Source organism: Ammospiza nelsoni, chromosome 3 (genome assembly GCF_027579445.1).
Source record: "Ammospiza nelsoni isolate bAmmNel1 chromosome 3, bAmmNel1.pri, whole genome shotgun sequence".
NCBI classification, from domain to species: Eukaryota; Metazoa; Chordata; class Aves; order Passeriformes; family Passerellidae; genus Ammospiza; species Ammospiza nelsoni.
This window is the reverse complement of record NC_080635.1, coordinates 13,157,165-13,175,710: the sequence shown is the minus strand read 5'-3', so window position 1 is coordinate 13,175,710 and position 18,546 is coordinate 13,157,165. Positions and strand designations below refer to the sequence as shown.

Genomic DNA, 18,546 nt, shown 5'->3' with positions numbered 1-18,546 from the left:
GCTCAGCAACTACTCAGAGCAAGAAATGCATGCAAAGAGCTTGCCCTCTGCCTTGCTCTCCATCAGGACCATAAACAGAATTTGAATGTTACTGCTAAATTTCATTTTGACAGTGATTTGTATGAGCATGATTGAATGTATGGATTATTCACAAAGCATTTGCTTGGGCTGTTTTTTGGGTTTGGTGTTGCTTGGTCACCTCAATCTAATGTGTTTTTTGCACTTTCATGGGTAACTGAGTATGTTTGTAGATGGGAAGAGGGGGAAAATGAAAGCTTCTAAGTGACATGAGTACTGTTAGTGTGATTGTGAGGATCAGTGGTGAATTTGAGAGGGAATTCTCTTTTCTAGTCAGGGATGGAAGGATACCCTCCAAAAAAAAAAAAAACAACCAAGAAACCAAGAACTTCTGTGGAGCTAGGAGCTCAGCAATCCTCTATCAAGGCCTCTGGAATGTACCCTTCCAGCTGAGCGGAGGCAAACCCAAACATCCTGCTGGTCACAGCCAGCCCAGTCTTACTGAAGGCAGGGTCCTGAGAGCTCTTTTGCAAGATCAAGGTGCTTGGCTTCAGGACCCTGCAGTGTTGGATCTGCCTCTTCCCAAGGATGCCTTTGGCCTGCCTCTGGCTCACAGGAGAAGTCTGCAGAGGTTTCCGTACCTGGGGCAGTCAGTTCTCTGCGAGATTTTTTGTTTTAATCAAATGAAGTTGCCTTGGTTCTGAGTAGTTTAGTCCTTCTTTTTGTTAATAGTGGAAAGATAACTGCATATTATCCTCTCTGTGGAAAATTGCTACCTTTTACTTAGAACTGGAATAACCTTTTCTGAAATGTCAGGCTTTCCCAGAGACTGGAAAATCCAGATTTTAATGTTGTAATATCCTTTCTGTGGAAAATCGCTACCTTTTTCTTAGAACTGGAATAACCTTTTCTGAAATGTCAGGCTTTCCCAGAGACTGGAAAATCCAGATCACAATGGTGACTGTTTCTAAACACATCATTGTAATAATTACTAGGAACTACTCTATTGATGGCTGTTATAAATTAGAGCCAAAAAATTCTAATAATGTTGATTTTTGATTTCCACACAAACAAACACGAGGGATTTTGAGATTTTTTTTAGATGTAGATGTAGCTGAAAGTGCATGTTGATCTCAGATATTATATTACACATCTGTTGCAACTCTGAAATCTAGAGGACAGGTACATGCTGGTCTGTCACCTCAGATTTACCAATGAGAAACTGCAAATAATACAGCTCAGCACAGTGAGAGAGCTGAGTAATCAAGCAATATCCATAGGGAGAAATAAGCAATATTTGGTTATGTGGCAGATCATTTTTTGGTTAAAGAAAGCTTGAGTGTTTTGGTAAGAAATTCATTTACATTTCTGCACTACATGAACCATTAGAAAATTACATATGTTAATTGCTGGGGATATTCCTTCTTCCAGAGAAGACAAAAAAGGGAGGAAATCTTGTTTGTTTAAAAATTACTCATGTGGAAAGCTTTTCTTGTTGTTCCATTTTATGTGAACCTCAAGGGTCGCTATATTAAAGGGGTATTTTTCATTAAAATAATACATAAATATTTTATTTAATTAATTTGTAGCCTTAAGGCTTAACTTCAGCACACATAAACCATTTTCTATTTTTTTCCCCAAAACTCCTGGTGAACTGACTGGATTTTACATCCCCTAAGGAGATACCTTTGCACAAGTTTAAAAAACAGAAATGTCAAATGTTCTCTGCAGGTGCATGTTTCTTGCTGTGATGGAGCACCTAGGGCCAGGATTTGGTCCTGGTATGTCTTCAGGCAGGAATATAAAAGAAACCTCTCTTGTACCTCAGCATACATCTGGCTACTAAAAATGGAGTTGTCAGCTTCCAGTTGCCAATCCATTAATTTTTTTTAAAGGTTAGGGTTACTTTTGACAAGTGACAGAGTACCCTGATACAAACAACTGGAATTGGAGGTTAGCATATCTAAAAACAAGGAGATACATTTCCTCAGTGACTTTTGGCTTAAACTGAATTATTTTGGAGAGGAAAAAAACCCTTTATTTTGTTAAAGGGCTAGACTGTGGTCTGTGTTTGCATTGCCCTTGCTGCACAAAAAGCATTTATTTAGCTGAAATGGTCTCCCATTATTATCTTTCTCGATGTAAAATGCCCTGAAGGTGGAAGAGGAAAGGTCTCTCCTTTTCCAAGCTAAAGCTGATGCTTAAATCAAATCATTCCTCACTGTGAAGAGTGGCCTCTTGGCTATACAAAAACCTTTTACCCAGCATCTTTTGTGCAAGATAACTTAATTGGGAAAGATTCATAACTTCTGATACAATCTTCTTGTCTTCAAGTTCAGACCAATAGCCCAAACAAATCATTTGAGATGAAGTTCCAAAATTAACCCCAAAGAATATGGGATAAAATAAGTTCTAATGTTAAAATGAATTGGACTGAATCCATTCCATTCCTTAAAAATAGAGGAAAAACTTTTAATTTTTTTGTATTATCTCTTATTGACCTCTTGCTGCTGAGGGAAGGTTCAGGTGCCTGGACTGCCTTGTCTTCTCTGCTCAGATGTTCAATCTTATTTTTTATCTCAATTCACTGCATTTATTGGTTCCAGTGGGAACATTTCCCCTTAGCAGAGGCTGAAGGCAGGCAGGAATTCTGAAGAGTGCAATAGGGAGAGGCATTTTTTGGAATGTGAGAAGTGCCAGGGAATTTGGAGCACTGCAGCTGCTTGCTGTGGTGCTGATCCTGTGGCAATGATTCCCAGGTAAGGCTGGTCAGGGAAGGTGAGGAGATTTAATTTTAAATTCTGTGACTGAAGCATTAGGGAGAGAAATGCACCTCGGTGACTTTCTCTCAGATTATTTTGCCATGGGAGCAGAGGTGGAAAGCAGGTCTGTTTTTTAAGGTTTTTGTGACGTTTTCAAAAGATTGCAGCACAAGGTCTTGGCTCTCTGCTAGCACTAAATGAGTGACACCTGCAGGCATTTGGGTCTGTTCGGGGTAAAGGAGCCCCACAGATCTCTGATCTGGGATCAGGATATCAAATTATTGCCTCTTTTGGAGAGGCACTGGGTACAGATGTTATATAACGGGGATATTGATATTGGTCAGACATCTCACACGAGAAAAAACACACATGGCTTTGAAAACCAGCTTACTTCAGGAGCTCATTTTTTATTAATACTCTTCTTTTCTTTATTATTTTATAGTAGCATCAAAGTGAAGCACATTTGTAGAGGAAAAAAATCTGCTTTTAGCAGCTATTTTAACTGTTGCAATAAAACCTGACATTATTTTCCACAACCAGCTTTATCAGGGGCTACTGGAAGACGTGTCTTGATGTTAGGGAGGAAAAGCCAATATAAAGATTATTCCATGGTTCCCTATCTCTTCATCAATGACTGCTGCAGGCAGGGCACCAGGTTTGCTGCCTCCCTTCACAAATCTCTGGCCTGAAATTCTGTGTATCCACATTCTAGACAACAATAAGGGGGTGTTTAGTTATGGCACTTTAACTTAGCATAGAGACCAGCTTTAATTGAGCCATTAGGGATATTCTTTTATTGCCACTCAAGAATATCTTACAATACAGTGTGTGTGAAGTTCATTTTTATCTTGAAGATTATTGCTCTAAGCAAGGACTGAGAGTTACAGCTCTTACATAAAAGTGGTTATTTTTCTCTTGGTTGTGCTATAGTTACTCAGTTACAAGAGTGTGCTAAAAATGAGATTGCACTGACAACAAGATAGGGCACAACTGACACCTGGTATTTAAGCTTCTGATAAGTCTCTCTGAAATTTTCCAGTTTTTCTTTGGTGGAAGTGGGAAGTAAATTTTTTTACAAAATCAAAGCAGTGTTTTCCCTAAGACTTCAGCCATTTACTTTGTCTACTATTGTTCTTTTAAATATGCCCTTCTTTATGGCTTCTGTAGAGAAATCAGAAATCCAGAGGTTTGGGGGTTTTTTCCATCAAGCAAATCTCACAAACACAAGTTTTTCCTGCCTGCATTTCTACACATTTAAATCCTACCTTTCTTCTGAGGATCTCAAAAATAAGACCAAGATCCTGATACCTTCAGAACACCCAACTTAAACATTCACAGGGAAAATTTGTAATTTCAAAGCTTGCAGAATTCCACTTTGCTCATTGATCTTATGTGTTATTCCAGACACTGTTTCTCTTTACACCTCTGATGTTATCATGGCCTTGCAGAGTTAGTGCAGGTTTGTGCAGAACTTGCCTGTAGTATTTGGATCACAAAAAGAATCTTTGAGATGCATTGTGTTGTTGAACACAATTTGGGTACATGTTTGCCTGTTCCATGTACAAAATCTCCTTGTGCTAGCAGATCTTCAAAAAACCTCCCAAATTAGGGGACAGAAAGGTCAAAGAGAACTTAGAATCAGTGTGAGATGACACTTGACAAATTTTCTTGATGATTTTGCACTGTAAAGCCACAACTGTCCTGTGTCCCTCTGTATGCATGTATCAGGAAGGAAGAACCAACCAAGAAGTAGCTGAAAATTGGTGCTTGTTGCATATGGTCAAAAAAGTTGCTTAAGTTCTTTGCACTTGATGTGTGGCATGCAAACAGCTAGATCATACCTAATGGGCTTTTCTTTCTTGACTTCCTTTTTTAATGAAAGGTCCAGGCCCTTTGGATCACACAGCAAGGAGCCCTTCTCTTCCTCCTGGCTACTCTGCTTGGAACCTGACCTGGGTCATGAGAGATACATCCCCTTTCTTCTCCCACAGAGGACGACACAGTGAGTAGCATGGATATGTCATCCTCAAGAGCCTGCAACTCCCTGCCTAAGGTTTTGGTGTAAATACTGGAGTAAAGCAACACAAGTCAAATGTTTCATGGTAAAATACCCATACTGGCAGCGTCTGAGGGCACTAGTAATCCTCAGTGCCTGTTACCAGCTCCCCCAACCTGCCCAAAGGCCCAGCAGTCCCATTTCAGCCCAGCCCAGCCTGAGATCATTGCCATCTCCATGGAGGTGCCTGGGCTGCCCCAGCCTGCCCTGCTCCCTCAAAAACAAGGGCCCAGACTGTAATATTTGAGTGGGATGTTGAAAGTCACCAATATTACAAACAGAGGGGCTGTGTACTGAACTTTTTGCTTCTCATCTCCATTTCTAACGTCCATCCCTTCCAAAATCCGAGAACGTGTTTTCATCTGTTCCCAGGTGTGACCTATCCATGGCCATCCCACTGTGAAGTACGATGGCCATGGTGAGGACTGGACTGCACAAGGCATTGTCTAACGTGCAATCCAGAAAGTGACTGCAGTAGAATATATCTACTATATATCTACTACCAGTCTCTATGCCGGGAGATAAGGTGCTGAGAGGCTAATAAGATTTACTCACCCCAAGCCTGTAATTATCTGCTTGAGGGAAAAGTTTGACCTACCTATATGAAGGAGCCCCATATTTCTTCAAATTTATGCTGCAGCCTTTTATGTGTGCAATATATATTCTTTCCACTGGCATACAATATCTGCTCCTAGCTGTTGTATCTGCTTGAGTGATGAGGACACACCAATTTCATTTTGGAAGCAACAGTAGTACAATCTTTTTTTCCCTTACTTGGTTTTCGCAGAAGTTGCAAGAATGATTTTTAATTCATCCTTTATTACTTCTTCCTAAACTCTTTCAGTTTTTCAGTAATACTATTCTAAGGGAAGGCTTTGTTCTTAAAAGCTAAGAGCACTGATTCCATCTGACAGCATCACATGGAGATAAATGTACTGCATCTCAGCAGAAATGATTTATGATGATTTTAGCTGATTGCACAAGACCAAATCCTACCATATTCCAACCATCTGTTTTGCAAGGAAAGGCAGGAATTTGATGAGGTGTTACACAAAATACAGTGTTCACTCAGGACAACTATAAACTGTTTTCTCCCTCAGCAGTTGTAATTTAGGACATGCACCTTGAAATTTCTGGAGAATCTTGAAGAGAGGCAGGAATAATTTGCTTTTTCTAGATTTGCCATTTAACATTTACAAAAATTTAAATTAAAGGGCACTAGCCTTTAATTTAATTGAATTAAATTTCATTAAAGCATAGTAGCCCTGGAAGGCACACACTTCAGGCTGGAACACCCCGTAGCATCACTGTGCAGACCCTTGAGATGTGCAGCCCCCAGAGGACTGGTGTGTGTATGTGCAGCACAGCCCATAGTCATAGCCCAAGGCTAAGAGGACAGTTCTTAAAACCTCTATTCCTCTGCATGCTTATAGCCACTGGCATGTTAATTTGTAAACTTCCCTGGGAGCTGATTTCTGTTCAGAGCTGCTCTGTCCATGACAGGGTGGACAGCTCCTTTCAGTGGCTGATTACTGGCCTGGGTCTGCATGGCTCTCTGAAGGTCATGCAGGGACTCAGCAGGGTGAGGAAGGAGACAAAGTTAGACCATCCAAGCTCTAGGTGAGTAACTCCTGTCCCAAGACTCAGCCTTCTGATTAGTGGTTAATCCAAAACCACACAATAAATCACAAGCAGAAATAAAACCCAGCAGCCTTTTACTACTAGAGTGATTTCTTCTTCTGTCATCTTTCCTCACTGTTCCTAGCATGACTGATTACGGAGTGCTCAATGACTTCTATCAAAACTTTTTTTGCCTAATCATCTGATGGGAGCCATCTAATTAACTGGTGACATTGCTGGAGTGGGGCAATATTAGTTGTCTTAATTACACTTTCTCTGTGTTCCGCCGTTGGAGAAATCTCTGGTTAGAAGAGTGAGTAAATTGATACATGGTGTCCTTCTTCCTCTGCCAAACTAAGTTCTCTTCTCTTTTGCTCAGAATTAAATATTCTGACAGATTCTCTCTGATAGTTCTGGCAGGAGCAGTGCCTGATGATATCTTTGAAACCACAGGCAGCAATCCCAAAAGACAATCACTGGCACAAGGAGATACTAGAGTGATGCATTCACAAGACTTTTTTACTGTTTAGTCTAGAGATCTTTTTACATTTGCTTCAATCCAAGCATTGATTAATCACCAGTCATCTCAGAGATTCAAAATCCACCTGCCTTTCAGAAAATTGCATGTGAAGTCAAAATTATCTGGGAATTCAACCTGTGAGGCAGGAAGAGACTTTAAATCTCCAAATTTTTTATATCTTTTTGTTCTCATGAGGTACACTCAGACTGTTTCCTGTGGCTAGAACAAATTTTAATGCATTTGGCATATGTGGACTTATAGTAGCATATTAATCTCCCATTTGCAGATCTGATGGATCTCTGTCCGGAGGCTTACATGATTAACTGCACTCAGCCACATATTTCATTTCTTGTCCTGGCTGGTTGAATGTTAATTTTCTCTTCTGTACAGGTATTCTATAAGAAATCAATTGTCCACTACATAAGATCTTATAAGATTGTGCAATAGGGGTTCCACATGACAGCTGCCCCTCTGGACCTTCATGCAGTTAACACATCCCTCTCTGCCCCATCCTCTCCCTGTCCCTGGGCCAGCCAACAGCCCTGCACCTGGAGCATGATCCTGGCAGGGTGTGGTGGCAGCTGTGGAAACAGCTATTGATTGGAGCAAAAATCAAATGCAATTCAACCCTTTGAAAGAAGAACGTGTTTCATGTGAATAACAGCCCTGAGGCTGCCCTGCTGGACTGCTGGAGTTGGCTTTTTCTTTTTAACTGTTCTTACATTACTGTGCTGGCTTTGTGTCTCTGCCACGTTGTCCAGTAGCAGCTGAACTCCTTGGCTGCCCTGCACCAGCACTGGGCAAAGTACTGAAGTACCTCTCTCAAGTTATATAGTTTACAGATTTTTTTTTCTTTTTTTGCCCCCCTAAAGCTTAGGGGAAATAGTGGTGTTAGGATGGCAAAGTCAAATGGGACTTAAACTCAGGATGAGAGCAAATTTGGCTGCCTAGTCACTATTGTGCTTAAAAACATCTAGAAAAGGTGAATTCAGCAGAGGAGGAACACACACCTACAAGAATACATAATTATTCACAGCTTTGATTTAATAGGTACTAAAAGCCTAATCCACAGGATGGCCTCTATTAACAACTTATTAATAATTTCACTCAGCTTTATGTCTTCAGAAAACTAATTTGACAGGGTTGTTGGGGTTTTTTTAACACTTTCTAATGGAATGTCATCTGTGATGTGTTCCTAATTTCCTGAATTTGGTTTGCTGATTAAAAAAAAAAAAAAAAAAATGCATTGGTCTAATTCTACTGTGGGATAATTTGGGGTCATTCTTGCTACATATTTGATGCTCAGTGGCATGGCAGTTGCTCAGCAAGGTGTCAGAGGAATAATTTTTTTCCCTGGTAGGTCATAAGCACCATTTCATTCATGTCATTGGGTACCAGATAGACACTGCTTCCACAAAATTCAGTGAGTCTGAACATGGAAAAGGGAAGATGGAAAGAAGGAGGGCACCAGCCAGATGAATTCATGTTGCAGTTAGCATCCCATGACTACTTGTTTCATAATTCTACAACAAATCAGGCTTCTACTGACATCTTCAGAATGATAAAGGTGTTGTGATTCTTGGCTCAGTGTGGCATAGTGAGATGTATGGGTACAAACTGATTGTTACAGCAAGATCTTGCTCAGAGGTGAGATTAAGTCAGGAGGGGAGCAAGGAGAATGCTGCTTCATCCCAGAGGAAAACTGAATCAATGCTTTCTTAGTAAAGATACTGGGAAAGTGATGTGTCATCTTAATTCAAACACATCCTTTTTGCAATCTTACAAGTATTCTAATGTAGTTTTGAAATAGCATTATGAATGGAATAGGGCAAGGTTTCAGTTAACAGCAGCTACTCACACCACATTAACAGAATTGTTCCATATAAAATAGCAGATGCTGTGACCCCTTAAATGTTTGCAGGAATTCTTGTTTAACAATTAGATGGTATTTTGGCTATGTGCAATGGTGCAGAAATCCAAAAGGAGGAAAGTCAGGAAGCACAGCATCTGCCTAGCTAAACTGAAGGTTGTGTTAAGCAAGAAGGAAGAAAAAATCTTTTTAGGGAGAAATTTTAACTTACTTTTCCTTATGTCATCTTTTATCTGCAGATAATATGTCTATGACAGCTCAGTATTTTTCAATAATAAAATAAGACAACATTATGACAACAGTAAGACAACAAATGTCTTTTCTCCCCATCTCTCAAGTATTCATTTTCTCTAGAGATCTTTTGAAATTCATGCAAGAGGTTCCTTGTATGAATTGACAAAATATGACAGTTCATCCAACTACTGTTTTGTGCCAACTGGAGCATATTTTCTAACAACTGCTGTTAGTCAGTACTTCTTTTTTGTTTTTTTTTTTTTTTGGCTAGAACTGGCATTAGAAATGTGCTTTCATGTATTGTTTTTTTGCTACATGCATGGGAGACTTGGTGGACAAATATTTCTTGTGTGGAGAATGAGCTCTGACACTTCTTGGAGCAGGAGGAATGAAAACGAGAGCTTTTCATAGTTGTTCTCCCAACACCCCTTCCTCACACCTCTCTCTGTAGCTGTCTTGAAAGACTGCACTTATAATTGATTGATGAAGGAGTCCTGGCCCTTTCTTTGTAGTTTGATTTTCACTGAACAAAGCAGCTGTCAGAGATTTTGGTGATTCAGTCCCTGGTGCACGCTGAGGGGCTGGGTGGATATAAAGTAGATGCTGTCATTTTTACGATTCTCTTAACAAATAAATGAATAGCTGCATTATTGCTGTTTTTTCTAAGCAGTGGCCCATCCATCGTGGCTCACTCCCCAGAGGATTAATTCAAACGCATCTGGCATGAGGAGAGCTCTGGGCTCCACAGGGAGGCAGGCAGCTTGCTCTGTGCTGGGCATCCATGCCCAAGCACCCTGCTTAGGATGTTGCTGGGATATTCCCTGAGGTATTTGCTCCTCTAAAACTTTTTCTTCAGAATGCAATATGTAGCTCCTCTATATATTTGCTCCTCTAAAACTTCTTTTTCAGAATGCAATCTAAGCTTAAAGCCCCTTCCAAAGGAAACCTGAGAGGTTTTCCTTCAAGGTGGGCATCAAAGGGTGGCACTATCAGCCTTGACCCTGCCCGACAGCCTCCACTGCTGGGTGCTGGGGAGAACCTGGCCCCACTAAACTCTTCCTTGCAGGCAGCAAGCTCTGAGGAGCTCTTGAAGCCCTGTGAGGGCACAGCAGCAGCCCTGTCAGTAATGTCAAGGTCAGGGCATCGTGCTCAGAGACCTGCTGGTGCGGAGCAAGGACGCAGAGAGCGATAAGCTAACTTGTGCTAAGCAGCTTGAAATTAAAAGGAGGTCCCTGGTGAGCACAGGCCGTGTCTCAGGGCAGGGGAGGAGTGCCCAGCTGATCTCACTGCTGCACTTGCAGGTGACTGAGGCTCATCAGAAGGTATGGACCCCAAAGCTGTGCTGAATGTGGGGCTCCTTGAGTGCCTCCCCAGCTCCCCTGTCAGGCCATGGTGCTGCTCTCATGCTTGTCAGCTCCTGGAGCAGCAGCCCAAGGAGCAGGCAGTGATTGTTGGCACAGGCATTTGCTAAGGGTAGCAAGACCCAGGGTGCCTGGCAGGCCACATGTGACATAATCATCCCTTAAAATGTGCAGTTTGCCCTTTCTCAGGGCTAGACAATGGAAGGAAATAGGTGAATTTGTCTCTTCAGATTTGCTTGCTCAGCAGGAACAAGGCAGTTAAGCCCCGCAATTGTTTTTGCTCTTGAATTTGTGTGACTGCCAACACCTTTTCCCTTTTCCTTTGGGCTTTTCTGCTGTGCCCTTTCCATCCTGTGGTAGATTCCCTTGTTTTAAATTGCTGCTGTGCCTCCAGGTGAAAAGCTAAAATACAGCACCAGGAATTCATTTGCAAGAAGTTTCATCTCTTCTTTGTGCCAGCAAGAAATTCTCACTTCCAGGGACCTGGTCTGTATTTGGGTCCTCCTGGATGTTCATCAGGCAGGTGTTCATCAGAGGGCACAATGTTTCCTATTTATGTTCTATTTTCAGGGAGAAATACTTATCGCTGCGGGCTTCTTTGTGGCACCCCACATGTGCACCCTGGTTTGGTGAACAGAAATTCAGAAAGGCCTGATGAGGCAATTGAAACCCTTAGATTGAATGCCCTGTGCCCTTTTGTACTCAGAGGGAACGGGAAGGCTTTAGGAACTGGCTCTGTCACTAGGATTAATAACTGGAAAATCAATTTGTCATTTCCCTGTCATAAATTAAAAGCTTATAGGCCTTATAACATGAGTAAAATAGAGGTTAGTGGGTATTGATGGAGGTCTCAAAGCTCACTCAGCAGAGCAGATCTCTACTACACAATTTAAATTATGTCTCCTCCACAAGGAATATCTGTCAATATTTGTATTGAAAAAAGACATCCTGTGCAAGAATATTTTATCTGTTTCTACACTGCTGCTGCGATTGTTGCTGCTGAAGGAGTTCTTGAGGGAGATTGTGGTCCTGACTTGACCGGTGTGAGTGACCTTTACATTGTGCATTTGCCTGTAGATGGAGTAGAAATTAGTCATGCTCAGGTTGATGAGGCACCAGTGAGGATGTCCCTCACTAGGTTGGTCCTGCTGAGAACAGAGAACCTCTCCCTGCTCCCTTGGCTGTGGTAGAGCAGTGAGAAAGCAACCACACCCTTTGGAAAGTGTGCGCAGCTAAGAGTAATTGAGGAGTGATTTGTAACAGTCAGCAGACCAGGAGGGAAAAGGAGCTTTAAAGCCAGACACCTGTAGAACTAGAAAGGAGCAGTCTAAGAGGAAACTACCTGCTGGTAAGATTTTTATGTTTGAAAGGAAATGTTTAGCCCAAATAAACCTAATCTTTTGTTGAGCAGCTGAAGAAAAGGTAATCAGAGTAGTTTCTTAACAAGAACATTTTTTTTTTTTTAATCTATCGCTTAACATTAGGTTGTTTTGTTCTAAATAAGGTGTGTTTCTGCGGTGTGTGGTTACACAAATGATCCAAGATGGCGCAGAAGTGGATGATCCATAATCTGACCTGCTGCAATGTAAAAGAATACTTCCCACTGATTATTGTGCTTTGGTGTATTACTTACAGTACTATTTTAATGCATTTGGTTATTAGAAAACTCTAATCAGTTTAATTGAAACAGATGTGGTTGCCACTTATTTTAGTTATCTGTGCACAAATTATTGTTGTTAGGTATGTTGATAAAAAATAAATAAATAGAGACACTCACAAGACTAACGTAATCAGACATACACAGATTCCAGTGTCTTTTTAATTGAATAGTAGCTTAATTGGCTTTTCAGTCTGTGGTTAATATTCTGTATCTTTTTGCATACCAAAAGCTGAACTGATTTATATCTACAGCCTTTCTTAAACAGGTTTTTATCTTATTTTGATTATAAGCATCACTTTTGTTTCTTCTTTGAAGGCATGATGATGATGAAATAGACTTCTAATAAATTATCTGTTCTGCCTCTCTCATGCCCAGCAGTTGCAGATAAAAGAGACTGTTGGACAAAGAGTTGTTTGTTCTGATTTGGGTTTTTTTAATTCATTATTTAAGAACAGACTTTGCTAATTTTTTTTCTATATGGATCTTAAACTCCTGTAAAGTATTTATGATCTGTGGTGTCAATATAGATCATGACATAAATGCCTGTACTTGGTTTAAATCTATGTGACATCTCTTTTAGAAAATCAGAAGTCACAAAAAAAATCCCCCCACTTTACTGACTAGGCACAGTATTCAAGTCCAAAAGCTCTGTACTTAGGCAATTTACATTGATAGTGGGTTTAAAAAAATAACCACTGGAGGTTGTGTTAATTTTAATTCCCTTTCCTGCAGTGTTTAGTTTTTCAGTTTAAAAAAAAAAAGGGCAGAATGGCCTTCATCCAGCTTCCAAAGGCACATGGCTACTGCTTTCTGTGCTTAACTGGGCAAGGAAACAATAAACTTGGTGTAGCCTTTAAATGTTAAGACAAAAGTGAAAAAGGAAAGAGTAGCACTATTTTTTTATGCAGAGATGTAAAAAATGGCAGGTGATTTGTGGCAGCAATTCAAGTATTATGCAGGTTTTGTATTTGCAAGTGTGGCTTATGTGATCTTGTAATAGCTAACACACCAAGACCAGCTTCTCAGTGAAAAAAATTATATAATTCTTTTTTTATGAGGTATATTACGTTGTCAATAGTGAAGGACATTGTGGAAGAAGGAAGGCCTGAGGGTAGGAAGTTAATGTTAGCCTTGGAAGACTGGATGCTGTTTGCATAGATTTTTCTGTGTTGCATCAGATAGCATTTCTTTGTCATCATTTCTTTGTACTGAATAGGATAATAGCCCTGAAATTTGTATCTGATACAGGACTATTTTAAATAGGAGCTTGTAAAAAGTACTGATGTTCTGGTGATGTGAGGGGATTATTGAATCATGTAAAAATTGCAAGTGTATTTCCACAGAATCACAGACACTGTGGGATGTGTGAGCCAGTCTCCCTCTTTTCCAAGGAACAGCCTGCAGTGAAGGACATTCAGTGTGACCACAGCAGGCATGTCAGACCTTGCCCACTCTCTGCAGGCCTTTCATTGCAAGGGAAGGCAATGGCACTGCTGCTTGCCTTTTCTTCCTTTGCTTTCCCTGCTCCAGGCAGAGGCTTTGGCTGTCTGCAGGGGTCACAGCACTGGTTGTGAGCAGGGCCTGGTATTTAATCACTTACCCCAATTAAGTTGTGCCAGTTGTAGGTCAGAGGCCTGCTGTGTTAAGGGCTCCACAGCTGATTGATAGCTCTCTTTGGAGATGGGGATTCTGCAAAGGGAGAGCAAAGTGGGGAGCAGAGCTGGCCATTGAGTGCTCGTGGCACCACAATCAGACAGCCAGGGGGACTGCAGAGGAGAGTGAGAGTGCCTTTGGGTATCCATGGAAGGCCCCTCTGCTTGGGTCAGGAGGGTTAGGGAGCACAAAGGCCTCTGTTCCCAGCAGCTGGGCACAGAGGAGGGGAAGCCAGCAGGAACTGCTGGAAAGCTGAAGAAAATACAAGATTGATTGGGAGGAGAAGTGCACAAAGAATGAAATAGTTGATTTGAAATGATTGGTTTTGCCATGTGTGGTCCTTGGCCTGGGCTTTCCCATTTGTCATTCAGTGAGTTCCATGAAAAAAATCCTTGTGTGAGCTGTGTTTCTCCCCTCCATATTTTTTTTGACAGTGCCTTAAAGCACACACTGCTCAAGGTGTTCTCTGTGAGTACTAAATATAATTTATGTTCTGTAAACTATAGTTCAGTGTTTGAGTGCTCTTTTGTCCATCTGGGCTTAGGTGCAAAGTTTACCAGACTCCTCACACTTCAGTTAAAAATATTTGGTTTAGTTTTTGCTTTTTTTGGGGGGTTTTTGTTTTGTTTTCTTCTTTTTTTTTTAAGACCATGTCAGGAACTAGAAATACATGATCTTAGGTTTGGATATGATATTGCAGTAGTAAACTGCATGAATATATCCACAGTTCCCCTCTGCCTAAATTGAAGTGTGCTTCATGAATCATGAAATTTATATTGAAAATTTAGGGGCCTGAAGCGAGTAGGGGCCCTTGCATTTGGATTTAAGGAAATTAGTGTAATCCTTGTTACTGCTGCTTGTGCTGTAAATTGACTCCTTATGTTATATTGTTTCCCTGGTGTTGTGAGGTATTTAAAATGCTGAGTGAATGATAAAGCACTTGGTTAAGAAAATCAAATATAAACTGGAAAAAAGACTCTGTTCCTTCCAGCTTGCTGTTAAAAAGGGAAATTAGCTGGGAAGAGTATAGCAAGAGGGCAGCAGTATTAACCTTCAGATTAGAAAATATTTTATCACCAGGAGAATAGGCTGAACTACATAAATCTGTGCCCACAAGAAGAAATTAGATGTTTAACAGAGAGTGTAATTGAAGTTTTAAAAAAATCAGTTAATTTCACTAATGTTGGTTCAGATTATTTGTTTCACCTGCATTGTATGGCAAGACAGAAAGACAGTGCAGAATACTCCAAGGAGCAGCTGAATTTTTTTCCTTGGCTTTTTCTAATGGACTTTAGTCTCTTCAGAAACACTGAGTTAGTTCTAAAACCATTTCTTTCTCTCACTGAATATTGTGTTGAGTGCTGACTGTGGTGACAAAAGCAAATGCATAATGGGCATTCCAGAAAATTTAATGATCTTGGCAATTCAAAGTAAAAATCCTTGCAGGTTGTCACTGCATGTTGTGTTAAGCAGCTTGAACTATGGTGGGATAGTAAACTGGACATGGAGAAGTGAATCATAGTTGTACCAGCAAGGTGTAATGGGTTTCTCTAGAGAAACATCTCAAAAAGAGGAATCTCTGTTGGAGGCGGTTGCTGGCTGTGACGCCTGGAGGCTGAAGTTCTGCAGCAGCAGTCAGGTTTTTGCTTGTTCTCTTGTCTCAGGGAAAGAGTTTTAAACCCTGGGGGTCAGCATGTCACCTCCTGGGGTACAGTCCCCATGGCTTCCAGCACATTGCAAATGCCCAGGACAGATGACTCTCTTTGTACAGAGCTGTGCTCACTGAGGTGAAACATGGGTGCGAATCATGAGGAGTCTTTGCAATCTAATGGTCCTGGTTGAATTTGAAGCATCATGCCAGAAGAGATTGGCTTTCTGTCCCATTTCATCCATTGGCTAAACTATTTTCCTTTCAATCCAGATGATGTCTTTCTCCACTTTAGCCTGAGCTGCCCTCTGACCTGTCCTGAAGGGGAATTACTGGCTCTTTGGCATTCCATTTGATTTGCTGCTGCTTCCATAATGAACCTCCCTGTGCAGCCCATTTCAGGCTCCTTTTTGCTTGTCTGTTTACAGGCATAAATTCCCTATTTCTTAAATTCCCTATTTCTTTTTATCTCATTATGGAAAAAAAAAAATCAAGCCCTAACTTACTCAAATACAAAATGAATGTGCATGCACATGTGTGTATGGCTACCTTTGAGCACGGAAGATACCACATTTAATTAACCTGGTATGTTTTGTGTCCATTTTGTTTTTCCAGTATTTGACTGCAACTTTGAATCTCCTTGTGAGCTGGAGTATTCCTTTACCTCAAAAGATCAGGAAACCCCCAACAATGCCTGGGTCAGACTGAATGCTGAGGAAATCTCACAGCTAAACCTCCCAGATGGGCCGGACACAGATCACTCTGAGAGCACCCCCAAAGGTAAGATGAATACAGCTGTGCAATGCCATCAGTAGTGGTTAGTTTTAAAATAAAACACCCTTGCTTCCACCCCATAAAGTAACCATAACAGAAAAACCCAAAATGCTGCCCAAACAAACATGTTCCCCTGAAGTGCTAAAGACAGCTATAATCCCTTTGCCTCAACAGACAGTGAGTGAAAACAAAGTGACAAACAAAAGGGGATTGTTCTGCACAGGAGAGATCTGTTTTCACCTAAAGGCAAGCTCCATCATATATCTCAGAAGCAAAGTATCTAATACAGTCTTGTGTAAAATCCGAAATGGGCTGGCCCATGCCGTGGCTGATATTTGGATGAAAACTGTGCTATGGTGCTCATGTTTAAGGTCATTCAGTGTTTGGAAGAGTCTGGCCTTATCTTTGTTCTAGGTCCTGTTTACCACTTGTGTGTTTGCAGACCATTTTAGGCAATATCCTTCCATCCAGGGCTTAGGTTCTCTGTTTGGTAAGAAAACAAAGATGGGCTTTGTCCTTAGTATAACAAAAAAGATCCTGTCTCTGAAGAGCGCTAGGAGGTCTCAAAAAATGGGAGTACAACAGATTTCTTTTTTCCCTTGGAAAAACTGTGGTTTGTTGGAATTACTTCTCCTTCTTATGATCATATCTGTGAACAGCAGCATAATTCATTAAGATTTCCAGTTCTGAAAAGATTTTTAGATATATTTGTGCTCTTCTAATCTGGGAAAGTAGAAAAATTCTCAACATCCTTTCAGCTGTTGGTGACACCTGCGTGGAACTTCTCTCTGGAGGGTGGTGTTGATGAGAATGGATCTACAAAATGAATATGGGGGAGTTAGAGCTACAAACTTTATCCAGGAGAACAAAGAGGTGTCAGGAATGACGACAAAAATTTCAAGGGATATGACGCAGTTTCCATAGTAGGAAAAAATAAACAGACCAAGATTCTCAATTCAATCTCTGATGGCAGGGGTTAGAGGTCTTTAAAAAGCAGATTGAAAAGCATTGGAAAGCAGCTGTGAAGCTGGTGGGCTCTGGGTTTAGAACAAGCAAGCTGAGACATTTTTCATGTAGTACCTGAATAAACGGTGCTAATAAAATACATGAATTAATGTTGTGGGGCTAGAAGTGTGTATAAGTTTAAAGAAAGATCAGATGAATTCTTGCAGAATACATTCATCACTGGATGTTTAATTCAGTAGTCTGTTTAGAGTCAAGAAGTCTTACACAAAAGGCTGCAAGTGAAAGAATTCTTTTCTTAGGAGCCAGCACTGGAGACAGAATTTGACTTTGCAGAGCTGCAGTCTGGCTGCTCATGACAGTTCTTATGTTCAGGCAAATATTGAGGAAATTTTCTGTGCTGCTTTCATTCATATTCTATTTTCTCATCCATATCAATAGTATAGAACTTTTCCCCAGATAGCCATTATAAATTAACTTTTAAGGCCCATTGATTCATCAGCAGACCAAGTCATTTTGGTGTGATCTGTGTCGTGTGTAAAGCAGATGGACCACGTTTGTGCTGCATGCAAATACCTTCTAATTTCCGCATCAATAAACATCCACACGCACCCTGAATTGCTTCCTACAAAGGTACAGCTCAGGGAAAGTTTGAGGTAAATCAGAATTTCTGTTTTGTTCTTCTTTTTCCGAAATTCTAGTGCAAGCTGGCTGCCCCTGAAATTTAGGAGTTAAAACCTTGTTTTGAATTGAGAATAATAGCTGTCATTTTCCTGGAGTGGGGGGAAAACCCACAAGGAAGTAAATGTATTGTTCCAGATAAAGAGCCTGGCCAGGACCCCATGGTGCTATGTGTTGTCAATGTATGATGCCTTTGGATCCTTTCCAGTAGTTATATCTTTGTTTAACTCAGTTTTATATCTATCAAAGCAGAAGAAAGAGAGACTCTTGGCTGGCCCTGCAGCCCAAAGCCCAAGGTGGCATTGGTTGATGATTTCCAATTGCCTATTGTGTTAAAATTCTATTTCTAACCCCAATGGCTGGAGGTACTCATCTGGAATATAGGCAATTTAGGCTGAAACTTGTGTTCCGCTGTTTTCTTCTGTTCTGAGGGGCAGGTAACCAGTGTCAAATTGATTGAGTGGATTTAGATTTGTGGGGCATGAGTGTAGATTATTTTGTGTGGTTTGTTTGCTTGTGTATGTGTGGGCTTGTTTTTTAAAATTTCCAGGCATGTTGGACATAGTGGTATTTTTTTTTTTTTTCAGTGGAGCTGTAGGTCTGCAACTCATCGATGACTGTAACTCTTGCATGTATAAAGACTCATTTGAAAATCAACACTTGGAGCTAGCATCTCTCTATTTTAAATCACTTTAATTACAGCTGTTTGGCATAGATAGTTGTGTG

General features: G+C 40.7%; 1 protein-coding gene across 1 annotated transcript in view; it reads left to right on the top strand.

Annotated features, from left to right (window-relative positions):
• The window catches only part of ALK (ALK receptor tyrosine kinase), a 303,252-nt gene that overhangs the window by 78,051 nt on the left and 206,655 nt on the right, over window positions 1-18,546 (top strand). The window contains exons 2-3 of the mRNA XM_059468016.1: window positions 4,663-4,782; window positions 16,018-16,182. Coding sequence (XP_059323999.1) covers window positions 4,663-4,782; window positions 16,018-16,182 — 285 coding nt within the window. The remainder of the gene's footprint in view (window positions 1-4,662; window positions 4,783-16,017; window positions 16,183-18,546) is intronic.